Genomic DNA, 26,201 nt, shown 5'->3' on the forward strand with positions numbered 1-26,201 from the left:
CCAGTTAGCTTGGCTAGCTTGGGTCACCAGGCAGATAAACCTGGATGGTTTCCTTTCTATCTCCCTGTGTTCTCCAGCTGGCCTCAAAGGTAATGAGGCTGGATATGTCCCCACCCATGTCCCTGGGCCCCCAAGGCCAGCCCACTCGCACTTTAGTCATCACTGACCTGCATCACCAAAGGCAGAGTTCACCATTGGCCCATGCACCATCCAGCCTTTTGCCCACCACGTCTGCAGACACCACAAAGGCAACTGAAGTGAACTGAGCCTGTTCCCCGGTCCAGCTTCCCCGGGTTGCTTGCCAAAGTATCAGCCTCTGGTCCTCTGGCACTGGGTGGTGAATACCCAGTCATGAGATCGGGTGTGATAAGACCCTTGGCCTTTGGTGTCTGTGGGCACTGTGGGGCAGATCTCATTTGTGTGGTCGGTCCTACCACGGGCGTGCCCGGGAGTGGATGACCTCTGTGCCTCGTGCAAACTCCTAAAGAATTTGGGAGGAGGTCGCTGTACTTGAGCAGGTGTGGGTGGCCCAGAGAGAATGGCAGCATAAGGCCTCTATGCTCTTTCAGCTTCTGCCCCCAGTTGTGCTGGGGACTAGGGATAAGTGAGGAGGAGACCACCCTCCTGACAGCCTCTGGCCTCCTTGCCTGCTCTCAGGCAGCCCTTCTCCAGGGCCAGGTCCCTCGGGTGTCTCCCTACCCAGCCCCTCATGGTCGAGCCCTCCTCTGTTGTCTCCTCCCCACCCTCCCCAGCCTTCTGCATGAGCCCCCCAAACCAGCGGCAGCCTACATCCCCCAACCAGGGGGAACAGCCTACCACCCTCCTGAGGGCCCCAGACTGGGGAAAGGGCCCCCCCTCCCAGCCATTCAGGGAGGCTGCCTCAGATGTCCTGCCCCAGGACAGGGACTGCGGTGGCCGGGAAGGCAGTGTGGCCGCAGCAGCATGTCCAGGGGCGTGGCGGGGGAGGGGCTGGTTTGGGCAGGCATTGCTGACCTCTGTCCTTTGGCTCCCCTGCAGCACAGAGCCCCACAGCCGCGGACCCCCTGCAGCAGGCCTACGCCGGAGTGCAGCAGTATGCAGGTCGTTAGTATCCACGCGTCCCCACGGTGGTCCCCATGGTGGTCCCCGGCTGCGTGCACCTCCCCGTGCCTGGGCATCGCCCCACCCAAGCCTGGGCTTAGCAGTGTGGGGGGTTTGGGGGAGTGGGGAGGGACTGACAGGGATCTGTGGTCCCACTACCAGGCTGCCTCCTTCTCTGCGGACGTCCTTTGGTGATCAGGCAGAGCTTGCCTCTCCCTAATTCATCCTGGCAGTGGTGGGGGGGTTCAGAACTCCATTTGAGCTGGTGAGCTGGGCTAAGCTTTAGCCTTGCTGTAAAGCGGCATCTCTGAGGCCAGATGTCCTGCCCCCGTGGTGCTGCCAGGGCGGGTCTGTCCAGGGGCACCAAACCTCCCCCAGCAGCACCACGTGAGACTGGAGCTGGGGGGCTACTGGCCCAGAAAGCACAGATGCCCGTTTGAAGGAGGAGAAACAGCTTCCATTCCCCTACCCCCAGCTACACACAGGCAACAGGAGTGGGGCCCGAGTGAGGAGGACAGGGGAGGACAGAAGGCCAGAGGCAGAAAAAAGGAGAAGCGGGCAGGTGGCCTCGGGTCACTGAATGGGGAGGTGATGAGCTACTGTAGGAAGCCCAAGGCCAGCTGTCAGCCACACTTCTCTCCTACCTCTGGGCTGGACAACACACACATGCGTACACACACACACACACCCCACAGTCATCTCTGCCAGCCAGGGTCCTGCTGTCTGGCCCCATCAGGGTTCCTCCTCGTTGCGTTCAGATGAGCTGGCAGTGTCTCCCTGGAGGGTAACAGGGCTGCCTAGTACATGGGGGCCCGCGTGAGCTGGCTGTCACCTAGAGTCCAGGGGAAGCTCTCTTCCTCACCTGCTGACCCCCCGAACCCCTTTGGGAGCCAGGCCAGGCTGAGGAGGGTCTAGCCAGTCCTGTGCCTCCTCTGACCCTTTTTCCATTTGAATATAGAAAGCATCAGATTTGTTCAACTCAGTCTTCGGCCCTTGGGGAACCAGCCAATAGCAGGGTCCCAGAGGCTAAGCTCACACCTAGGGTGGCTCCCCACCTCCCCCACTGGTGCCATCTGAGCACTGGTGAGGTGGTGTGAGCCCGAGGCAGCCCGGGCTCAGAGAAGGGGAAACCTGGTGGGTGCCAGGTGGTGTGGGGCCATCCTTTCCATTCTGATGTTTTTGGTTATCCATTATTGTGGATTATCTGCACACATGGGTTGTCCATTGTTGCAGATTAAACCTGCCTCCCCCAGGCACACACCAGCATGCACACACACATGCACACACATGCATGCACACACATGCACACACATGGGGGCCCGCGTGAACACATAAGCAACTTCTAGACTTCCCTTTGCTGCTTCTCCTTCATTACTGCTAAAAACTGGCTTTACGTTAAAAATGCATTTTTTTCGCTGGTCTGCTTTGACTGCTCACCACTGAAACTTCTCTCTTTCTTCCTGCCTCTCACCCTGTCTCTCTTCGTGTTACTGTCACCGTCTCTCGCTCTTGCCTCTTCCCTTGGGTCCTCCAGCAGCCGCCTACCCTGCTGCCTATGGTCAGATAAGCCAGGCCTTTCCTCAACCACCTCCAATGATCCCCCAGCAACAGAGAGAAGGTGAGTCTGCCAGTGGGGCTCCTACGCCCTTCCCCCGTGTCCCCCAAAGAGGCTGCTCCCCCAGGCCTTTGGCGGTGGTGTTCTGTTGGCAAGGTGGCCACATCTGTGTTGTGCCGAGGGTGAGGGGGGCTGCAGGAGTGTGAGAGGCGGCGCGGAGGTGCACATCACAGGCAACTCTGCAAACCCCAGTGGAGGGAAGTCAGGATGGGGGATGCCTGGACGAGGCAGGGTAAAGGAGTCGCCCCTCCCACAATGGGCAGCTTTTGTCCAGTGGAGAGGAAGGGGAGACATAGGGATGCTCATGGCTGGGGTGGTGGGCAGGAGCGGGGAGACCAGTTCATCTAGGACAGAAGCTGTGCCCTCTCGGTGAGCAGGAGAGCCCACCTGGAGCTCTCAGGGCAGGATCCAAGGGTGGGTGAGGGGTTGGGGTGCTCTGGTGTAGGCCTAGTAAAATAAGGGGATCCCAGAAAGCTGCCTCTGAAGCCCTGCTGTGAACAGGGTGGCAAGCCAATGGGCCTTAGATGCTGGAACCTCCTAGAGACCCTCAGCGTCCTCCCATTCCAGAGTCCGGAGCCCCATGGGGACTGGATAACAAGTCCAAGCTCGGGGATACTCACAGAGCCCTGTGTGATGGGATCTTGTCTCCCACCCTATGAAAAGGATCACTCTGCCAGTGAGGCCACGATACCCACCCCACTAGCCCACATGGCCAGAAAGGACCAGTGGTTTCCAGATCGTTGGCTCGTAGTCCTTGCAGCAGACAGTCCCAGAGCTGTGGGAGGTGGGCTAGTCCTGGAAAGGACCTCAGGGTCTGTTAGTCCAAAGCTCTGTGGTCCCAAACAAGCCCCAGAGCCTGGATGGCTGCTGGCCTGGTCTTTGAAGCAAATCCTTCTAGGTTTGAGTTCTAGCTTGGCCTTTCTTCTCTCAGCTTTGGCGTCCTCACCTGTAGAATGAGGACAGTGGTAATCATTCCCTAGAGGGGTGTGAGGATCACCTAGCTCAAGACTGTCTCCAGACTCCAGCAGTCACCTGCTGATTTCTCACTGTGCATGTCGCCCTTCCCTCACCAATTGGTCACCCCCTCCAAAGTCGTATGTGAGGTGTTATCTCAGTTCACGTGCATGGGGCAGCTCCCGAGACTTGTGTCACCATCTTCCCAGGGCCCGTGAAGATGCAGGAACCCAGCGGGATACACAGCGAGGCCCCCTGCTCACTCCTGCAGCCACGTGCTGCTGCAGCTCCAAGTCACACCTGGGCCCGTCGGTGAAATGCGGGTGGGGGATAGGGCATCAGCTTGCCTCTGCCAGCAGGTCCCCTCCCTGGGTTGTGGCCCTGGAGCCTGCCGTGCCCTCCTCCCTCGAGTCCATGCCTTCCAGCACCACATCAGTCGGGTCAGAGCCACAAGTGGTGGGGTGCAACTTTACCCATCCCAGGCCCAGAACTGTGCCCAAGGGCCCTCATTGCTTTTGTCACCACGGTAACTTCAGGCTGACCCACCCTCACCTTGTAGTCAGTGCCCCGCATCGCTCTGGCCTGAGGCTCAGAGGTCTCTACACACACACACACACACACACACACACACACACACACACACACAGAGCTGCAGATCAGTGCTGCTTGCCCCAACACACATGACAGCCCCTCCCACTGGCCTAAACCCATTCCCTTCATCTGCTCCCTGTCCTACCCGCTACCTCACACTTTGTACCAGCCTATGCATCTAGCTCCAAACTCTTCCACGTACCTTCTCTCCATCTCAGAGCAGCTTTAGGCCCTCCCATCCCCATGCCCTGCTCCCCAGAGCAGACCCTGTGTGGCCAGTCCCCACTCCGGCCTCCCCTCAGGCAGGGGGGCCTCCTACTGTTGTCCCCATCCTCCCTGACTTTGGTACCCTGGGGGAGCAGGGCAGGGGGAGGGGTGAGATGTGAACCCAGATCTTTAGAGAAGTACACTGCATACAGGCGCAAGCTCACGGTGCTGGGAGTGGGGTCTTTGGGGAATTCTTTGGGGTCCTGAAGGATGAGGTCTTCAGATTTGAAGATGGGGAGATGGGTATCCAAGGCAGGGAGAACAGCAGGAGCAAAGGCAAGGCATGGGTGTTGTCAAGTATGAGGTGAGCCTGGAAATGGCGTGGGATGGAGCCAGAACAAAGCCATGTCCGGTGTGCATGAGGTATGAGCTGGAAGGCTGCGCCCCTCCAGGCATGCCAGTGGCTAGCCTCTTTCCACGTAGTCGCCGCCACTTGTGTCAGTGCCATTGAAATACCAGGACACGCTGGCTGCTGGGCAGGAACCACCTTCCAGCTCCCTTGTCTTTGAGTTGACCCTGAAAACAGATGCCTGAAGCCCCTGAGGCTGTCTGCCCACAGACCACCTGGGTTGTTGTGCCAAGGGATGTAGTGTGCTCCAGGGCCATCACTTTCTGTCTCTGGAGCTCCATTTCTCTTGTCTCCAAAGGCGAGGTTGGACCAGATTGATATCCAAAGCCCTACCGTTGTGCTATCTGGATGCTCGATAATCTGGGAATTAGGGAATGCACTGAGGGCTCCAGGGTAGCCTGATAATGACAATGTCTAGGCCCACTGTTGGGGATGAGGGGGCAGGGGGCTAGCCTGGGACTGGGAGAGCTGGCCCTGTGGGGCTCAGCCACACGCCACGCTGAGGGGACTGAGTGCAGAGGCTCTGCCCTCGAGGCTCCTCGTCTCTTTTAAGGAGAACAGAAATAACATCCATACCAAGCAGCTTGCAGGACTTGAGCTTGTAGGGAGGCCCCCAAGTTCAAGGTGACTGTCAGCATGCAGGGAGAGCAGAGTAGGAGTATGGGGAAGGCAAATGCTCCTGCAACCTAGAAAGCGCCCCCTTCTGGCTGGAGAGAAATCTTCCCAGACCTACTGGAGAAAGAGCCTCAGTATTGCCCAGAATATGGGCTGTGGGAGCCCCAGGGCTGTGGGGACTCAGGTCTAGGTGGGGACCATCAAGGGACACATCCATAGGGTATGAACCAATGAAAACATGCCATGGTTGGAGGGGACGGGAGGTGGGTGTGGAGGGGAGGAAGGGCCACCAGGGCTTGGGGAATTCTGCACCGGGACCCCTGGCAGTGGGTGAGGGAGCTCGCTTGCGCCTGTTCTGAAAGCGCCGTTCAGGGAGGGGAGGCCAGAGAGTGGGGATGGGCAGATGGTGTGGGGCAGGGACCAGGGCCGAGGAGGTCATTGGTTCAGAGGGAGGCTTTGGTGGTCAGAGGACTTTTAGCTATCAGCTGTGACCCTCAAGGGCACAGAAATAGAGGGAAGATGTAAAAATAGAAGTCAGAAGTATGTCAGAAGTAGTTAGGCTTCCCAGGTGGCTCAGTGGTAAAGAATCAACCTTCAATGCAGCAGATATGGGTTCTATCCCTGGGTCAGGAAGATACCCTGGAGTAAGAAATGCCAACCCCCTCCAGTATTCTTGCCTGGAGAATCCCATGGACAGAGAAGCCTGGTGGGCTACAGTCTATGGAGTCACAGAGTCAGACATGACTTAGCAACTGAGCACACACACACAGTTTAAAGGTCAAGTTTTATGTGGCACACTCTATTTTAGATGCAAGAAAAAGAGGAAGCAGCTTCGTGAGATTTCTCATTCAAAGAGCTAAAACTCAGCCTTTTGGTCATTTAAAAAGAAACATGTAAACTGAGCTGTAACCGAGCTGTAATACAGGTCTGGCATTTAAACTGAGTTGTAACAGAGCCGAAACACTCTTCTGTCTGTCGCTTCAGATTTTTGCTGCAGTGAGACAGAAATGAGGAAATTACATACTCCTCCATCAAATTCATATTTAATTTTGAAAGAAACTGCCAACATGTTTTAATTTTTATAAAAAATAAATTAATTTTAAAAGAAACATGTAAATCTTTAGCTATCTAGAAATTTCAGAAATCCTGAATCCTCCTGGATTCAGGATTCTGGGGCACTGAGATTTATGATAAGGAAGTAGAGAGAAAGGAGGACATAGACCATGGAGACAGACAGCCTGAGTCTGGGTTCATATCCTGGCTCCATCATCTACTAGCTATGCGACTTGGCAGATGACTTAACCTCTCTGGCCTCAGCTTTCTTATCTGTAAAGTGGGGATGACAGTAGCCTCAAGGCAGCTGTAAGGATTAAGTGAATTAACATATACATAAAGTGTGCAGAGCATCCTGGCATGCAGTTAGCACTACAGAAGTGGCAGGGCTCTTATTGTTGAAATGGAGAGTCTTTTAATATGATGAAGCTGGTGGTACCCTGGCTTATGGGAATCCTATCATGAAGCCTTTGTATGAAGCCCTTTCTGCTCACCTGGCTTGCTGGAGCAGGTGGGATAAATCTTGGTTTCCACCTTCAAGGTTTCCACCTGACTTTAAGGTTCAGGGCAGTGGAGGGTAGGGCCTTTGGGGATCAAGTGGGAAAGAGTGGCTGCAGGCCAGGACAGAGGATGGGGATTCCAGGCCGCAGAGTCCTGCCTTTGGCCTGGGGAAAATGGGGAGTGAGGCTTGCAGAGATAGGGCTGCCCCAGCACTTCCCTCCATCCTCCCCTGGTGGGGGTGGGTGGGGGGGGGTTGGGCAGGTCTCCCTACCCACTGCCTCTCCTCAGTATTTCTCCTCCAAGACTAATCAGGCATGTTTACCCCATTCACTGGGTGCCTCCACCCCTGGAGCCCTAGAGTTGCCAGGCACCCTGTGATGCAGAAAAGGCCTTTGAGGCACAGAGAGGTTCAGAGACTTGCTCGAGGGCAGAGTGGAGACCAGAGCTCAGACCCGGGGCTCAGCAGCTCCCCACTTTTTCGTGGCCGCTTTTGGACCTTGGATGAGACCCCCCTCCTAACCTCGCCCCTACCCCTCCCTGCTGCCGCTGCCTAACTCGCTCACCTCTCCTCTGTCTCTCTCTTCCCCCACCCCGCCATCCCTCCTCCCCTGACCCCCCCCCCCTCCACCGCAGGGCCCGAGGGCTGTAACCTGTTCATCTACCATCTGCCCCAGGAGTTTGGGGACGCTGAGCTGATGCAGATGTTCCTCCCTTTCGGTAATGTCATCTCCTCGAAAGTGTTTGTGGATCGGGCGACTAACCAAAGTAAATGCTTTGGTGGGTAAAGATAACAAACCAACTTCACCTAGGACAGGGTGGTGCTCGCACCAATTTACCGGTGTCCAACTGCTTTTAACCTGCTCCTTCACATCGCCGCCCCTCGCCCCCACTCCCAAATGCTCCTGTGCCCAGCCTCCAGCCTCTATCTCTCACTCTCTTCTCTCTTCCGTTCTTTGGTTTCTTGGCTTTTCCTGCCCACTCCCATCCAGTCTCCTACCCACCACCCCTAGTCCAAGAGAGAGCCTTCCCTCCCAGCCCCAAAGCTCAATTCCCACCAACTGAGAAGGGAAGGGACCGTCTTGGGCAGAAGGAGGAGGGGCAGGGAGCAGAGCCTCACAACAGCCATTCTCCCAGCACCCCTCTCCTCTCAAGGCTACAGTGGCCCTGGGGGTCAAAGCTGAGCATGATTCTTGGGGTGGGGGGTTCACCCAACTGAAGTCCCTACCCTGCTGGCCCCTTGGCCTCCTCTGTCCATCTTTCTGTCCTGCACCTGCCCCATTCTCTGTCTACCCTGCTCTTTGCCCCCCTCTTGCCATCCAATGCACCCTCCTGCCCGAACCCCCACCCCTCAGGCCACCAGAGCGAAACTGTCAAGGAATCAGGAAGATGAAACTGGTCCCTGCCCTCAGGAAGCCTCAAGTCTGAGCTTAGATGAAAATCATATCTATTCAATGGCAGTGAGATCTGCCAGGCACCAACTAATGAGGAATGAGAAAGGCAGGTGGATGCAAGCAGACAGAAGGGGAGGGAATTCCAAGTAGGGGGAAATAGAATGGATGAGCATATGGGGGCTGGGATGAGGAGAGTCAAAGGCTAGAGAATGAGGAAGCTGGAGGCTTTGGGGAGAAAGGAAGGTTCAGGGGAGACCAGCTGTGAGGGCAAGTCTGTGCTGGGGAGGGTTTCAATCATTCAGGTGAAGATGTTTCATATGGTGCTGTAGGCAGTGGAAGATGGGGGAGTAATGGGATGAAGATACCTTTGGGAAATTCTCCTGGACAGAGTGTTAGATGGGAGACGAAGGACTTGGGAGGATCTAGGAGTATGGTTGTCAGATAAAACACAAGATACCCAGTTAAATTGGCATTTCGGATAAATAACATTTTTATATTATGTATATATGTATACATATGTCCCAAATGGGTCTTCCCTGGTGGCTCAGAAGGTGAAGAATCTACCTGCAAGTTGGCAGACCCAGGTTCAACCCCTGGGTTGGGAAGAGCCCCTGGAGAGGGGAATGGTAACCCACTCTAATATTCTTGACTGGAGAATTCCATGGACAGAGGAACCTGGTGGACTACCATCCATGGGGTTGCAGAGTCGGACACGACTGAGTGACTAACACACACACATGTCCCAAATATTATGTGCAATGTGTCCCATGCAATATTGGAGACATACTAAAAAAGTATTTATTGCTTATCTGAAATTCCAGTTCAGCTGGGCTTCCTGAGTTTCAGTTTGCTTCTTCAGACCTCCTGGAAACCCATGTCATCCCCACACATCTCCTCTCCACTCCTCCTTGGCCCCTCTCCCACCTCTTCTGCCTCCATGAAAGCTGCTTTCTCAGGTCTGATCTACTCCTGAGTCCCCCAGAATTGAGGAGTCCGGTCCCCAGACAGCCACACATGGAACCAGAACTGAGTCAGCCCAGCACCTCCAGGTTGACCCCCAGATTCAGGGGCTGTAAGGACAGAATAGGATCCTTCTTTGAACACAGAACCTGGGTCCCCTCTTGGGGATGGGGGAGGGGACAAGGTACAAAAGTGCAGAAGTGCAGGAAAGCACGTGTTAAGGAGATTCCAGTTTGGAGACCAGCTCTCCAGGTCCATGAAGGGCTTCAGGGTGGAAATGATGTTCCCCAAGGCAGTCAAGATCTTTGCAGTGTTCCTTCCCCTCTGGCAGCTGCCACTAAAAATCTGTGTAGTATCAGAGGCATTGAGTTGCCCAGCAGCTCATTTCTCTGGGGGATGGGAGAACAAGGCCAAAGGAAAAGACCGGGGTGCACCCCTCCACTGTTTGGTGTTTCTTCTGACGAATTACAGTTGTGTATGTAAAAACAGCAGACTGGAGATCAGCTGCATTTGGTCTCTAAGTAAGCCTCAGATGTCTCATAAGTCAGAAGAAAACTGCAAAGAGCCCAGACTGTGCTGGGTACCCAGGCTGGAGCAGGCTCAGTCTGCAGCCTTTTCCTCTGGCATCTATGCTGTACCACTCCCTCCAGTCAACCCCAGATTATCCTTGCCATTAGCTCGTTCAAGTTCTCCAGCAAAGACTTTTGCCCTACTTTTTCTGGAAGTCCTTCCCCGTATACCTCTGCTCTGGTTCTTTCTCTCTTTCTGAACAAACATCTAGCACTGAACACCCAACAGCCTTGAGAAAGGCCAGGATCCCACCCAGCTGGCCTGCCCAGTGGCTCCTCCTTCACTCTCTTGGGGTCCCTCCCTTGCTTTGGCAGCCCAACCTGTGCATCTCCCCAGCATGCACTCATGGGCAAGCTTACTCTCTGGATCTCAGTGTCTGCATTTGTGGAATGGGGATTTTGGCGGTCAGCTCTCAGTGATGCTGTGAAGGTTACACAAGACATTCCATGTGAGGGACCTAGTCAGAGTGGACCTTCAGGAGGTGCTAGGGCCCCTTTTATTCCCCCCAAAAGGGCTATGTTGCTCCACACATGGTCCTCTGTGAAAGTGAACTCCTCAGAGTCTTCCCTTGCTCTTTATAACCACAAAAGGAATCTTTTGGAGGCCTTCGTGAGCAGCACAAATGGTTTTTGTGTTGGAGGAGGGGCTGGAGGGCCGCCAGGAGGGCATCCTGCCTGCACAGCCTTCACGGTCTGGGAGGCAGGCACCTTCTCAGGGGCGGGAGGAATGGGGCAGGGGGCTCTGAGAGAAGGGACACAGCCCTGGAAACCAGGTACATGGGAGATGGTGCCCAGAGCCTTGCTAAGGGGGCCAGTGGGGAGATGCTCCCTGCCCTGACTGCTAGCCAGTTAATAAAGTTCAGGAAGAAAAGTTCCTTGAGCCTGGAACCCTTCCCAACCCCCAGGCTTCCAGTACTCAGCCTGAGGCTGGCTTCTTGCCTCCTCCCTGAACTTCTCTCCCTCCTTTTACACCTTCGCCCTACACAGCATCTCCAGCCCTTTTTATCTTTGTCCCGTCTCTTTCCCACTTTGCTCATATTTGTTTTTTTTTTTTTTTTTGTGGGGGGGTAGCTGTCACCAACAGTAAAGCTATCTTGTCCTGGTAGGAAGGGAGGCTTTTAGCTTGCCTAAAAAGAGAGCAATGTAACAGATGCACCATTCACACATTTGAAAACTGCTCTGCTGACAGCTTGACTGTAGTTTTGTGGGGAAGGGATGGGCCAGGAGGGCATGAGAGGGGAGGTGGAAAAATGATTCACATTGATTTCCAACTATGGATAATCCAAAATCCTTCCTGTGTATTTTGGTGTATAGATGAATACAGATGTTGGATATGCTGCCCTGGGCCCAGCTGTGTCCAGTCTCATCTGAGCTCACATGCTAGCCCTCTTTGAGTACACTCACATGTACCTGCACACATCCCTCCCCCGTCTTTGATGATGCATGGTTGCAAGAGAAAATGTGCAGAAATGCAGGAGGGAGAAAGAGAAAAGAGGCCAGAAGAGATAGTGTCCGGGTGGAGGTAAAGGGGAGAAAGGGTCACCACATGGGGAGAGTGAGGGAGGGATCTCAGGCAGGACCATGGGACCACAGATAGTTAACCAAGAAACAGCTTTCTACCTCGGTGGGGTCTGTACATTTATCCCTTATATATCTAATGGCCATTTGGGGATAAACACCCCAAATAAGGCACATTTGCAGGATGGCCAGGAAACTCTGCCAAGCGTAGTTTCATATTTGCAGGATCTAAGTCCATTTTACCAGAGAAACGGCCTCCAAAGTCAAATAAATTCCAGGAAATACGAGGTTTAAAAAAGTCATAAAGAAGAGAGAAGCTGGGGTGGGAGGGGGATGTTTTTGTTTGTTAATGTGCCAGAAACTGTTCCAGAGTGACCTGTCTACAAACCCACCTGACCACAGAAGGTCCTTTCTCAAGGAGCACCGTTTGAGCCGTTTTGGGAAATGCTGATGTAGTGTAGTCTATAAATAGGAGATGCATTTTAAGTTCCAAAAGGTGTCAACTTTGGGAACCTAATCCGTCCCACCTGGGAACTGCTTGCTTCAGGTGACTGGGAGCCATGGATGGTTCTATATCGCTGTCCTGGGATGCTGGGAGGAGTGAACGTGTGACAAGGACTTCTGCAGCCTGTAGTACACGGAGAAAGCTCTCAGCGAACTTTCGCTAATAGTGTCAGTTTGTACTGTTACTGCCACACCATTATCAGTGCTATGAGAGGTTCACAGGGGACGCGTCAGCGGGCGCGTGCTTAGTCCAGGCCAAGAGCCGCTGCTCCAGGATGGAGTTGTACTAAACATGAAAGGGTGGTGCGGACGGCCTCTGGGAACGAGGTGGCGTTTCACGCGAGCCAGTGTGGACTAACCCGGGCGGCCACCCGGATCCTGGCTGTGGGGCGGGGGGGCTCGGCCTGGACGGAGCGGGCGGAGGGGCGGCGGGGACCCCGCCTCGGCCCCGGCCCGTGGCCGGCGGCGCTCGCCAGGGGGGCGGCCGGGATCGGCGGCGGCGACGTTCGCTCCGGGGCGCCTCCCCTCCCTCCCCTCGCACTCCTCTCTCTCCCCAGGCCGGCCCCCCGTGCCCTCCCGCTGCCAGGCCCCCTCCTGTCAGGGAGGACAGTGTCCAATAAACTCCTCCGCCCGCAGGTGTGTCCGCCCTCTCCCACCGCAGGCGGGGGCTGAAGTGCCGGGGCCGGCCGGGGTGGGGGAGAGGGCGCCCGGGACAGCGTCGCCGCCGAGAGCCGAGGCGGAGCGGGGGCGGCCCGCCCGGGGCCGCGCGGGTCGGTAGCCGGGAGCCTCCTCAGCGCGGCCCGGGAGGAGGCCGCGCGCACGAGGGCTGTGGGGGAGGGGTGCGAGTCCGAACAGGGGGCGGGGCCACGAGGGGCGGAGCCTCGAGCCCCGTCCCGCCCGGAGGCTCGGCGGGAGTGGGCGGGGCCTCCGCCCGCCCCGCCCCGCCCCCCGGCGCACGCCTTCTCCCCTTCCCCTCCTCGCCCCCTCCCGGCCGGGGCGGCCCCGTGGAAACCCAGGCCCTCGTCCCTCGTGTTTCGCTAGGCTTCGTGAGCTTCGACAACCCGGCCAGCGCGCAGACCGCCATCCAGGCCATGAACGGCTTCCAGATCGGCATGAAGAGGCTCAAGGTGCAGCTGAAGCGGCCCAAAGACGCCAATCGCCCGTACTGAGCGCCGGCGGGAGCGTCCCCCGGGGGAGATCAGGACTCGCACAGGTAACCGGGATTGGCCGGGGCGCGGGGACGGGGAGGTTGGGGAGGTTGATACCGGACGGACCCGCCGCCTCCTCTGGCCTCTGTTGCCTGGACCCTCGTTGTGCCTTGGACCCGCTGCGCCCGGCTCGACCTGCTCCCAGGGGGCAGGCGCAGAGCTGTGGTCATCCCCGGCAGAAATGGGTATGGCCATCCCCCTGCCGCAGAGCCAAGAGGGGACAGGAGGGAGGGAACTGCTTTGAGAAGGTCTACACTGGCAATCTTGTTTGCCAGAAGTCCTGGGGTGAGCCGATGGCAAGCTCAGGGCTAGGAGAGTTTGGGTGGCATAGGCTCTGTGGTGGGGAGCTATAGACATGTGCTGGGGCCTTCTGTCAGACTCCCTGGCTCTCCACTCTCCAGCTCTGGGGGCCTGTCAACACTTGACCACCTCACCCCTCCAGTTCCCCACAGCTCAGTCTGGAGAGGAGGGAACAGGACTTTTCAAAGAGAACTTTACCAAAAAACAAAACAAGAGGGGACAGAGGCTGAGGAGGGTGACTGTATGTATGGGGCTGGGGCCACTTACCCTGCCCACTTCCCAGAGCCCGTGATGAGTGGACAGGTGTCACTTTTCCCAGCTCTCTGAGTCCTGCCTTAAAGCTGGAGGCACCATCGGGCCACTCCTCCTCCAGGCCACATACTCCCCTGGATGAAGCAGCTTCCTGGGGCAGAGTTGGGGGCGGGGGGGAGGTGGGAGATGTGCCTGGTCATCAAGAGTTCACCCCCAGCCTGGCTTCCCCCACTGTGGTGCCCTCCTGCCATCCCAGCTTGTTCCCTGGCCAGGGCCAGGCTGCCAGCCCTCTGCCGCCTCCACAGTTCTGTGGGTCAGCTACTGTTAGGAGCTCAGCATGAGTGATACTGATCAGAATCCTTGTCCTTAGCAAGGCAGACAAACATCAAACAAGGACATACGATCAAAGAGTAAATTGTATAGGGTGTTGAAATTGTTGGTTACAGTTAAATCAGGTAGTCAGGGTAGGCCTTGCTGAGAAAGTGACACTTGAGCAGAGATCTGAAGAAGGGAAGACAGGGAGCCATGCCAGGGTCCAGAGGAGTATGGTGTACAGGCTCCAAGGTGACAGCCAAGGCAGTGTGTGCAGGGATCGGCAGTAGGCCTAGATGATGGAGAGCTATGGCAGGCTGGGGGCTGGGGGAGTAGAAAAGGAGATCCCAGAGGTGAGGAGGGCCGCCTCGTGAAGGAACCCAGTCCGCTGTGTGGACTTCGGCCTCTCCCCTGAAATGGAGGGCTAAGGGAGCCACTGGAGAGCTCTGCGGGGCACAGGGCTGTGGGTGACTTGCATTTCAGTAGGATCACTGGCTGCTGTATTGATAGACTGTGGGGCCACAAGCAGAGGTCTAGTGCCTGGACCGCTCAGTCCAAGGGGATAGCAGTCACTCGAGGTGCTGTGAAGGAGCTGGTGCTGTTTGGAAGGAATTCAAGGGGGTGTGAGAGAAAGAGGGTTAGGATGGCGCTTGGATTTCTGGCCGGAGTGACCGCAAGAGCAGAGTAGTTGTGACCTGAGATGGAGAGGGCTCGCGAGAAAGGTGAGCCACGTGACAGTTACACCTTCCAGTGAAGGGTCAGAGTCTGGAGTCTGGGAGGGAGGGCTCCAGTTTCCCAGTCTCCTCCCAGATCCCCGCACTGCCAGTAGGACCCCTTTTGTCCACTTGGGAGCAGCCATACTCACCTTCTCTCCAAGAGGTTTTCTTGAGCCTCTATTCACAGCAAGGCTGGAAGAGCAAAGTCTGCCTCCCTTGCTTCCTGACTTCCCGCCCCTGCCCATCTCTGGTCTGCATGAAATGCGCATGAGCATGCGCGCGCGCGCGCACACACACACACACACACACACACACACACACAGGCACATGCGTGCACTCAAGCACACGCATCCATTCAGAGTGTGGGCAGTTTTTGTGCTTAGTTCCGGGATACAGAGATGCATGGTCACCATCCTGCCCGCGTGGAGCTTCTGGCTCTGTGGCAGCCAGCAGATGGTGCAGAGGGCACGTTTCCAGAGGAGGGAGGGACAATGCAGTGGAAGCGCCCTTTTGTGACATGGAGCACTTTTTCTTCAGTAGGTTAACTCTGCTGTCAGGGCATGACCTGGGTCAAGGTGCTTCCCCTCTTGGGCTTGCATTTCTCCAGTGATGGAGCCCAGGTGCTGGAGCCGCCACAGGAGTTTCCGGGTGGCATGCTGGGGACTCATGCCCTGGGATTCTGTGGCTCCCTTGACAGTAGCCTGTCTTAGCCTTGTTGACCTCGACGCAGGTAAGACCCAAGAAAGGAGAGGACATCTAGGTCAGAGGAAGGGGCGAGAGAGGCGGATTTGCTGTTTGGGACAGAAGGTAAGAAGTGGCCCCCAGGGTAGAACCAGTTAGCAGTCGTAATTGTGGCGTGGACTTAAGAGAAATAGTTAAAAAGCAGAGTGGTTCTTCTACCAGGGAATACAAAAGCCAGAAAAGATGAGAACCACAGGTTTTCACACTGTGCTTACCATGCACGAGGCATTGTTCTTGTAGCTGACAACTCTGGAGACATAACTGTATACTCGACGCTGCCTATAAGGTAGGCAGTGTTGGTATTCCCATTTTACAGTTGGAGCACACACAGATGAAGTCACTTGCCAATCAGCTACTGAGTGGTTGAGTCATGATTTGGGGGGCTGCTTAACCCCTTCAAGTAAGGAGAATGATAAACACCCCTGTATTCTCACCCCACTCTCTCCTACCCCAGACATCTCCCTTCTCTGGGGTCAGCCATCTGACTACCCCTTCACTAGGCAGTCTCCTACAAACACTGTGATGTCACATAATCCTTATGCTTCCCTGGTGGCTCAGTGGTAAAGAATCTGCCTGCCAATGCAGGAGACGTGGGTTCGATCCCTGAGTTGGGAAGATCCCCTGGAGGAGGATATGGCAACCCTCTCCATAATTCTTGCTCGGGAAATCCCATGGACAGAGGAGCCCTGGCGGACTATAGTCTATGGGTCACAAAAGGGTGGACGCAACTTAGTGACCAAACAACAACACATAACTCCTACATTCAAGTTGACTGTTTGGCTACAATCACAGGATTTTAACAAATGGTGCATTCAGGCTTTCCCAGCCAAGGCTGTTAGAGGCTGTAACAGAAGGCAGGTGCCAGCTAAGGGCCAGACTTGGGGACTGCAGTGGGAAGTGGCTGCCAGCAAGGGAGGGAGGAAACAGCTATAAAAGCAGCTTAAAGTTGCATGATTTTACAGACCGACAAGGGATGTTTACAGATGATGAGTTCCAGTTACTCAGAAGGACAGAGTTCATCTGAGCAGGGGCTCAGGGGGCATAGCTAGGTGTGAAGAGGCCCAGGGAAGGGGATCTCAGAGCCAGTGGTGAAGACAGAAGGCTTAGAGGTGGCCAAATCAGAACTAGAGTGAGGGGGGGTCTGGGGAAGCAGAGGGGCCCTGGGAGGGCAGCTCTGGGCAGGGAAGTGTGGTTGGGCTCTGGTTCCCCCGAAACGAGGCCTGGGTAGGATGCAGTCTGTGCCTCCTGATAGTTAGGTGGGTTCCTGGCATCCTTGCAGCCCCTGCCTCTTATCTTGTGCAAAGATGGGAGTTTCTCCAAGAAATCTTTACTGGGAAACTAAGAGGAAGGAAACAGGCAGAAGCATGAACGTGATCAGGTCCAGGCAGACACCCAAGTCCCTTGTCCCACCTTGGAGCATGCTGGGCTTGAGCTGAGGGCAGGTGCCTGGCTGTGTAGTTCTGCAGGGGGAGAGCTGAGGGGGAGAACGTACTCAGAGTCCTTGGGAGCCCCGTGTCTCTGGACCCTGGGAGCCCCGTGTCTCTGGATCCTGGGAGCCCCATGTCTCTGGACCCTGGGCTTGGATCTGAGTGTACTTTTGCACAGCGTCTGCTCCAAGCTTTGCAGGCACAGGTGCCTCGGGTCAGACCTGCCTGGTGCTGGGCTGTGATTTGGGCCTGAGCCTTCTCTGGCTGGAGGCCAGCTGTGTTTAGAACCTGGCATCTAAATTGGCTCAACTTGACCATAACTTCCTCAGGCCTGATTCAAGTTCCCCATGCTGGTCAGTGACCCTGCTGCCACATCTAGGGCTGGGCCTGAAGAGGCTTTTCCAGAAGGCAGCCAGGCAGGGGTCACAGCAGGCAGAGGGGTCACTGTTCTCACGTGAGGGGAGTGGCCAGCCGGCAGAACCTGGGAAGCCTCTTTAGGCTAAGTATGAGAGTGTGTTTGCGTGCTGGGGCCAAGTGTGTGTGAGAGAGTTCCCTCAATGGAGCTTTGGGGAGGGGCTGTGTGGAATCCCCAGCTTCCGCCAGAGCCAGGCCCTGAAGGGAGGCTGGAAGAAAGCTGGCAGCCATCCAAGGAGCCTAGTGGGTGGGGAGGAGCGGGCATTCCAGGACTGGGTGGGAGAGTCCCTGAGAGTCCCTTAGGTACACTTGCATGGCTGACACCTAGTGCCCTCTGTGCCGCGTGGCTTGTGGGATCTTAGTTCCCCTGCCAGGGATTGAACCTGGGCCCTGGGCAGTGAAAGCGCAGAGTCCAAACCACTGGACAACAGGGAGTCCCCCCACCCCCCGCCCTCAGTTCTGAGGCCTCTTCTCCCGCCCCATGGGCCTGCCAGTTGGCTCTCATGGGTGGTGGGTCTGCGGGTTTTCCTTGTGGAGGGGCTGGGGCTGCAGGCAGGCCTTGGTGGGCCCTGGTCTCGGGGAGGGAATCTGCTTCAGGAGGAGCCGGACGGCAGGCAGGGCCAGGCTCTGTGCAGGTAGAGAGGCCTAGGCTCCTCAGAGAAGGCAGAGCCGGGGGCCAGATTTAGGCTTTGAATCGTCACCTCTCAGCTATGTTGTATCTTATCTGCAGTGACACGTCACAGTCTCAGGCTTCCCTTCCACACGGCCTGAGGGAAAACTCAAAGCTGAGAGCAGGAGCCACTGTGGGTAGAAGCCGGGGACATTGGAGACCAGCTTGGTGCATAGGCTTGGCACAGGCCGGGGTGCTGCAGGTGACCAGGGACTGAGGAGCAAGCTCAGGGATAACCAGGAGGGGGTGAGGCTGGGAACCCCCAGGGCCCTGGGTGGGGGCAGAGGACCCCAAATGGTGAATGAAGCGTGTTCAAGACAACTCAAATTGGAATAACTGAATGGTGCTTCCGAGAGGGGGATCTCAGCCTGCACCAGTTAGGGCTCCATCAGTAAAGAAGACAGTGAGAAGGGTCAGTCTAGAAAGCCGGATGTGCGGGGATGTAGGGTGTGAAGGAGCCGGGAAGGGGGAGGCAGGGGCAGGGGAGAAGCAGAGGAGCAGGGTGACAGCCGCAGGGACGGTAGGGAGCCAGGCCCATAGCTGCCCCTCTCCAGTGGACTCTCCTTTTCCCTGCGACCTACCCTCCAGGGTGCCCTAGCCTCCCCCGTGACCCTTTCCTGGGTCAGAGCTTTGAAGCCTCCCAAAGGCTTCACGTGCCAGGACCCCACCTCATTTTGGGCCCCCTTGGGAGCAAAGCAGAGTGAGTAAGGCAGCTGTGAAACACAAAATCAGCCGTGCCAGGGCGTGTTTGTAGAATTCCGAGAACACTGCCATGAGGGGCTCTAAATCTCACAACTGAGAGTGCTCGTTTTCTGAAGGTTCTGAGGACCGAGGGCCGAGGCCAGGCGGCAGGGGGCAGGCCCGCGGGCTCCCGCAGCCTCCCCACGCTCTTAGCGGGGAAGCCCTTCCCTGGGGACGGTGGCTACCGCGGGCCCGGGACAGGGCGGGAGGCCGGGTTGTTGTGGGTGTGGACCGTCCCGGGCAGCGGAGTGTTTCCTGGATGGACCCCTGGACACAGCAGTCGCCTTAGGCAGCCTCTGACCCACCCGGCAAATGGGAGCCAGCCGGTCAGGCTCCCCTTGCTGACCACAGGCTGCAGCCAGGAAGGCTGGGGAGGCGAGGCACGCTCGGCCCCTGGGGGAGAGAGAAAGAACCAAGGAGGGGGTCAAAGCAGAGAGCCCGTTCCCCTGACCTGCTCGCTGGCCAGGGTGGTTTGAGGGGCTGTTTTCTTTTTTTCTGGCCCCCTCGCCAAACTGCCTACGCCCTCCCTCCTGTTACCTGGAGCGTGACGGATGCCCGTAGTGGCCCTGTGTGAGGTTCTGCTGTTGTTCACAGTGTATCACCTGTCTGCATCAACAACCGTGTGTGTGTGTGCGTGCGTGCGTGTGCGTGTGTGTGTTGACGTGCCCATGTCGTTCGTCTGCCGCTTCCTCCATCCTTTTGGGTTTTTTTCCGTTCTCTTATGATTTGACTGCTGTTCTCTCATCCCAGCTTTTAGATTGATGCTGTGGTCTGGTGCTGTATAAATATTTTTCCTTTTAATTTTGTTTTAACTTCTTCCTTGCCCGTCTTCACCCTCAACCCGACTCTCCCTGTGCCCCCCCCACCCCGCTCCCCACAATCCCCGACCCCTCCCACCCTTCCTTCTCCTCCCCGCCCTTACCCACACTCTTGTCCTCTCTCTCTTTCTCTCTCTCTCTCTCTACATATATAAATATATATATAAATCTTTTCTTCTTTTGTCATTCAATCAAATTCCAACAACCCAACCAGGGCCAGTCAAATCCACCACAGTCTCGCGCTGAGCTAGGAATAAAGTTCACGTAATCACATGAGAGTGGAGAAAACAGTCCCCCATCCGTAAGTTCAAATCAACTCAAAGTTCACAGTGTGACATGATGGCGTCATGTAACAAGGCTAAGAATCGGTTGCATGACAATTGCCGTCAAGTTTCGTGGAGGTGCTGTGATTGGAGCGTTTTTCTTGGATGTTGTATCAGTTGATGATTGGCCAGTCATGATCACACGTGCATTTTCTTGACTTTTGTGCTGCCACAATCTTTTTTGCTGTGCTCATTTTCGTTTCGTTCTTGGTGCTTGCAGTGGTTTTACTTTCTGTTGTTTGGTTTTTCTTGTTCAGCGTTTTTTATGCTTCTCTAGATGTCACATAGAGAAAAAAAAAAGAACAAAAAAAAAAATAGTAAAAATAAAGATGAATTCCCGAATTATCGGACATGGGATCATTTAACTGTGCAAACCATTAATTTTTTTTCTTAAAAATAAGGAAAACACCTTAAAAGTATCTATGCGTGGTTGATTTACTTGCACTTGAAAATATTGTGATTTTATTTTTTTCTAGAAATTTGGGGGCCTTTTTCAATTGACACTTTCCTAGGTCTGGTCTTTTTCAAGTTAGGCTATTTTAAATCTCACTTCAAAAGGAAAAACAAAAACAAAATCTCTACAGTAACAGAATGATAAAAAAAAAAAAATTCTAAACCAAAAAACTAGAGCTCAAAGCCCGAGGCCTCTGAGAGAGAGCCCGGTCACAATTGTAAGGTTTGTATTGTAGCTACTTCTGCTAAATTAAATGTGGGGAGGGGAGGTGGGGGACCTGGGGATGGGGGCGGGCTTTTTGGTTGGTTTGAAAAAACAGTACTGACAAAAGCAAAATGCACTTTTTTGTTTACAACTGAAAAAGGGTCCTTGACAAGTGTTTTTTAATTTTATTATTATTTTATTTGGTGTTGTAATTGTTTAGATTGCTGTGTACGGTTTGCTGTTTGTTGAATCAACAGTGTGAAAAACCTGCCAGCATGGATTGATATACGCATGACGTTGTCCCCTCAACTGGGGGCTTTGCAGTTCTAACTCTCTTGATGTAACCAGTCACCCCCATGTATAAGTGGAAGCTGCTTGCTAGAATGGAGACGAGTCTCATTTGTTAATTCACAATGGTTAAGCATTCTCCTTCTGATTCTAGTCAGATCATGATTTTTTTTTTCTTTGAAATGCAAAACACCAAAAAGCCACCATTCAAAACAAAATCGAGAACTGTCAGAGTTAATTTAACTGATGATTAAATCCGTTCTAACTTCTTTTAGGTTCTCCCATCCACTTCCTCAAAGTGCTGAATTTCCTCTAAATTCCCTGGCATGTATGAGAAAAACATTACGTGTGTCTGTGTGTGTGTGTATCTATGCATACACATACACACATATCCATGTATATCCACATATGTGCAGGTGAATATCTTCTACACATATATCCAGATATACATATATATACATAGCCTCGCAAATAGTTACTGACCTTTGGAAAGAGGCAGTTTGCTTGGAAACTGGGCCAGGGTTCTACAAAATTCACGTCACGGACCGTGGGGAGGAGCGGGCTGGGCTGCTAGATTTCTGCCATCTTGTTTGCTAGGCTTCTGTATACATATTGTATCTGGGCTAGATCCCTCAGAGGTCAGTTTAATGATGAAGTCATACCCCACAGTCACAAATTCTTCCCTTAGATCTAGCCATCCCCCAATCCAGAACTCTAAAGGAACCCAAATCAAAAAGCCTCTCCTCTGCTACAGCCATCACCTATAGCCCTCCCAGTGGTTCTTACTCTGAATACAAGAGTCAATTTCTTTTTTTACGTATCATGATCATGACTAATTCTCATACTGGTCTCTTCCCACCCTCCCGCCATCCCCCCCAGAGCTCCCACCCTAACCCCCCGAGGCAGGTTCCTTTTGGTGTTTGGATGTATTTTGCATTCCTCTCTTGGCTTAATCAGCCCCGATTTTCTTCATTTTAGGGCAGGATGCTGAACGGGCTACATTAAAAAACAAACCTCTTTCTATATATATTTATAAATGAGAACTGTTGGATGACACCTTTGACATATCAGCCAATATCAATCAAGCTGAAGACTCCAGACACTCTCTGTGACTGTCACATTTCTTCAAGGAAAGTATAGCGTCTATGGAGTTCAGAGGGCACGTGTTTGGGGGAAAAATATATATATGACAAAGGGAAGAAGAAGATGAAGAAAAATGAGAAGAAAACAAAACAAAACAAAACAAGGCAACTTTCAAACAAAATAACTTGAGACAAGGTGGGGAGACTGCAGGGCTGGGAACTGGGAAGGGCCGCTGCTTCCCGATCCCGGGGCTTTTCCAGCCCGTGGGCGCCTGAGGCAGGCTGGGGCAAGCGGTGTGGCTGGCGGGGCCTGGTCCCCAGGGGGGGCGGCTGGGAGGTCGCCACTGAGCATCTCTATCTGTCATTCCTTTAGCTGTTTAGGGACCAAAGGACCAAACTTTTTATTGCAGATGTGTAGCTCTAGGTCAAATAGAGGGGGACTGGAGGAGAACCTCCTTTCTGCCTCACGGCTGTTCTTGAAACAGCTTAGAGCGATTCTATGAAAAAAAAATGTAATTAAAAAAATAAAAAAACAAAAAAACAAAAAAAAAACAAAAAAATTAAAAAAAAGGAAAAATAATGCTTCAATGCTTTTAAAACAGCAAGGTAATAGTTCTTTGATACTTTGAGAGGCGCTTTGATTACCCTCATTCAAGTCTATGACACTTTCCTATGGTTTTCTGTATTATATGTCTGGATGGAGCTGTTAAGATGAACAAATCGGTGGATGTTTGGGGAAAGCAACAAAATACGAAAACTCCTTAACTGTGAAGTGTGAGAAAACGAGGGGAACAAAGGGGGCTGACAAGGCAAGATAATTGTTGTGAAAAGTCTGTAAATGCTTCTAACTTACCCCCCCCTCTTAAAATCATAATAGTTGTACAGAATTTTAAAAAGGAGAAGTTTAAAATACCTATATAATAGAAGAAAAATTAGAGGAAAGCAAAAAAGAAAAAAAAAAGAAAAAAAAAAAACCTATAGAAGTTAGCGTTATTGCTAAAATCCCAGATGTTGTAGGACTGTACTTTTGTAGAGTTTAGACTGAGCATCAATCCCTTCTCCCCGCGAGTGCTGTTGGACGCCGTTGACCCCGAGGGCCAGGCCGAACCCGCCCAGAACCGTGGGCCTCGGGCTGCCCACCGCCGGTGGAGGCCGCGCCGCTGGCAGGAAGGCCCGCCGCCGCCGCCGCCCTCGCCTCGCTTCGCTCCGGGAGCTGCGCGCGCTCGCCCGCTCCGCGCAAGCCCCGGACACCTCCGCTTCACTCGCCTTCCATGCTTGCTCCAGAGACTTTCCGGGCAAGGGAGACCTGGGAACTTTCATCTTCAAACAACTAAACAACACACACACACACAAAAACCTTAACAAGAGAGAGAAAAAAAAAAAAAAAAAAAAACAATCTTTGAAGAATTTCTGAAACTGTTTACAAGGAATTTTGAAAAACAGGGATGTTTAAATGATGCCGGCTCTGTTTTTCTGTAAATAAATTTGCATATTTTGTAGGACTTTTAATTGTAATGATAGAGAAAAAAAACAAGGAAAACTATTTAATGAAAGCACGATATTTATCTTTGGTAAATGACTTTAGAGCAGTTAAAAAAGACATTGCTTAAAAAAACTCAGAATCAGAAAAAAACACTGAATTATTTAAGAACACATATATTTTAAAGTATAACATATTTATTATAATTTATTTGCACCATTGGGAAGACTTGCTTTGACCTTCTGCCTTGACACCTCGTCACTGACCTCTGGTTCATCTGGAGGCCTGGTGGGGAGGCCCTTGGACCTACCATGTTTTTTAATTTTTTGCTTTAGAACATCTATCTGGTTCCTCTCAGGCCTTCTGCCTTTCCTTTCTTTCTATTTTGTTGGTTAATTATTATTTTTAAAAAATTTATTTTTCTTTCTCTTGGCTCCTTTTTAGGATGTCCAGATGTTGTAAAAAAAAAAAAACAGCTGCAGTTCAGTACAACTGCTCTTTTCACACTCAACTCCCTAAAGCTCCTTGTAACCTTCTGTAACTATTGGATGACGCTTTCTCCAGCTTAGCCCTAAATAAAGCACAGTTTAAAAAAAAAAAAAAGGCTCTTCCATGGTGGTCTGTGGTTCCTGGAGTCTGGGCAGCGGAGTCTCTGTGCCCTAGGGCTGGCCCACTGGAAGTAGCTTTGATCCTTCCCTCCATGGAGCCAGTCTGCTGCCTGGACCTTCTAGAAAAGTCTCTTTACTGCTGTGCACCTCTGAAAGTCTCCACCGCATGCCCATTCCTGGGTTCCCTTGTAGGACTGGCCACAGAGCCCACACCCAACAGGAAGGAGGACAAGCCAGAACACCTTGAGTTGGGGTGGGGGGATGTGCTCTGAGGAGCTGAGGAAGGAGACAGTGGAGGCAGGACCTGCAGTAAAGGAGGGGGAAGACACAACCCCAAACAGCCCAGGCTTGCCATGCAGCATTTTGTTCTTGGTCTTGCACCTTCCACTGCCCTGACACTTCTCTGGGTGGAGAAGACTGAGGTTCTACCTGATCCGCAGAGGCGGGGCTCGGGTGGGAGGAGCCTGGAGTGCTGCCATCTCTGTATCATGAGAGGGAGGCAGGGAGATGTCCACACCCTGAGTGCCACAGGAGGCTTGCCAGGAAGGCATGGGGTGTGGGGAGGTTCCCAAGCCAGGAGACTGGGAAGTAGGGCCTGGGGGAGGGGAAGTAGGAGGGAGGGAGCAGGTCCTCCTGAGGTGAGACACCCCCCCCCCAAGGTGCACGACAGCCATGATTCTTGGTCACACTGCGTCCTGGGACAGCCCTTTCTCGCTAGTCCATCTTGTCCCCAGGGCCCAGCCTCTAGCCTTGTGGACCTGTCTAGGAATGGGCAGGCCCCACCAAGGGTCTCCATCTCCCCGCACGTGATGGGAGGGGGAGATGACGGGAGTTCTGGCAGGCACAGGGGTCTGTCTGTCTGTCTGTGCCCTCCTGTGAGAGGCTGGGAATGGCTTCAGCTCCCTGTCCTCTGTGTGGGGGGAGTGGCGGGAAGCAGCACCTGGGCCCTGCCTCCCTCCTCGCCTCACATCTCAGTCCCCAGGCAGGGCCCTCTCCCGTGCGTCCCACGCTCGCCTGTGGAGATGCTAGCCTGGGGAGAAAGGGCCTTCACTCCTCAGGACCTGGGGCAGGCCTTCAAGCCTTGAGGTTCTAAGGTGAGACCCTCCTTGTCCTCTGAAATAACCCACACTTAACCTGCCAGTTCTGGGGAGCCTCTAGGGAGCTGGACTTCTTGGAGGAATTCACTGCGAGGGGCAGATGTCGCACTGGGAGTTATGCAACCCTGTGAGGAAGGAAAAGGTATTTTCTACTGAATTCTCTGGGTAGCCTCAGACTATTCAAAACCATGGTTTCTGTTGGACATTTGCAGCTGCAAGCCACTGTGCCTGCCAGAGGATGACAGCTTCAACCACACTGCCTCCAGTCACTCTCTGAGACCCCAGGGAGCCCCGTGGGCCTTCCCAGCCCTTCCCCACTGTGTCCCCTTCTCTCTGGCACAGCGCACCCCCACCTCCACTGCTCTGGCTCAGGGGCAGTGGGGCCTCAGGGAACTATCCCCGAGGAGCCGGGCTGTGCAGTGGGTCGGCCTCTTTTGCTCTGTTCCAGGCATGGCTGACTGAGAAGAGAGATGAAAACACAGGGCCCAGGTGTGAATACGCCAGTTCTAGAAAATAAACTTTATTTAAAACCATCCACCAAGTGACTGGGTACACACAGCACATTTAAGACAGAAGGTAATGTATTAGCCTCTGTGGGGTGTGTGGGGGGTGGGGCGCGGGGGGCACCAGAGGTTCCTTGAAAAGTTGCTGCAAACTCTTGGATCACTTTGCACATGATTACGGGGAGTTCAGGGGTCCCATAGCCCATCCATCACCCTCTGGCTAAGAACCCCTGATTTGCCGTGTTATTTGAGAAAACCCAAAACACAGTTCTCATTCATTTCTGCTTATATTCTCCGGTTTCTGCTCCTCTGGTAGTACAGTCATCCCTCGGAATCTTCAGGGCGTGGGTTCCCGGACCCCCACAGATAAGCAAAGTCTATGGATGCTCAAAATGGCCCAGTACAGTCGGGCCTCTGTCTTTGTGGGTTCTTCATCCGTGGATATGGAGGGTCGGCTATATTCTACCTGCAGTGTGTGATTCCTTCACTGCTTCCCTACTTTTTTAAAAGACTTTTTGTTTATTCTTATAAACTTTTTATTTCACGCATAATGGAAAGTAGAGATACTTGCATAACAACCCCCTGTGCTAAGTGTT

At 53.8% G+C, this 26,201-nt stretch overlaps 1 protein-coding gene across 14 annotated transcripts in view; it reads left to right on the forward strand.

The window, feature by feature from the left end:
• Positions 1-23,269, forward strand: part of CELF4 (CUGBP Elav-like family member 4) — a 312,555-nt gene extending 289,286 nt beyond the window's left edge. For 5 of the 14 annotated variants that reach the window (XM_055559742.1, XM_055559743.1, XM_055559746.1 and 2 more), the window contains exons 9-14: positions 1,018-1,083; positions 2,615-2,698; positions 7,659-7,742; positions 12,525-12,603; positions 13,009-13,180; positions 21,814-23,269. In XM_055559742.1, the coding sequence (XP_055415717.1) occupies positions 1,018-1,083; positions 2,615-2,698; positions 7,659-7,742; positions 12,525-12,603; positions 13,009-13,180; positions 21,814-21,840 (512 nt within the window). In that variant the 3' untranslated portion in view covers positions 21,841-23,269. Of the gene's footprint in view, positions 1-1,017; positions 1,084-2,614; positions 2,699-7,658; positions 7,743-12,524; positions 12,604-13,008; positions 13,181-19,780; positions 19,835-21,813 lie in introns of those variants that run through there. The other 9 variants (XM_055559744.1, XM_055559751.1, XM_055559752.1 and 6 more) reach the window with 5 other exon arrangements.
• Positions 23,270-26,201: the final 2,932 nt, after the last annotated feature.

The sequence above is a fragment of the Bubalus kerabau genome, chromosome 21 (genome assembly GCF_029407905.1).
Source record: "Bubalus kerabau isolate K-KA32 ecotype Philippines breed swamp buffalo chromosome 21, PCC_UOA_SB_1v2, whole genome shotgun sequence".
NCBI lineage: Eukaryota > Metazoa > Chordata > Mammalia > Artiodactyla > Bovidae > Bubalus > Bubalus kerabau.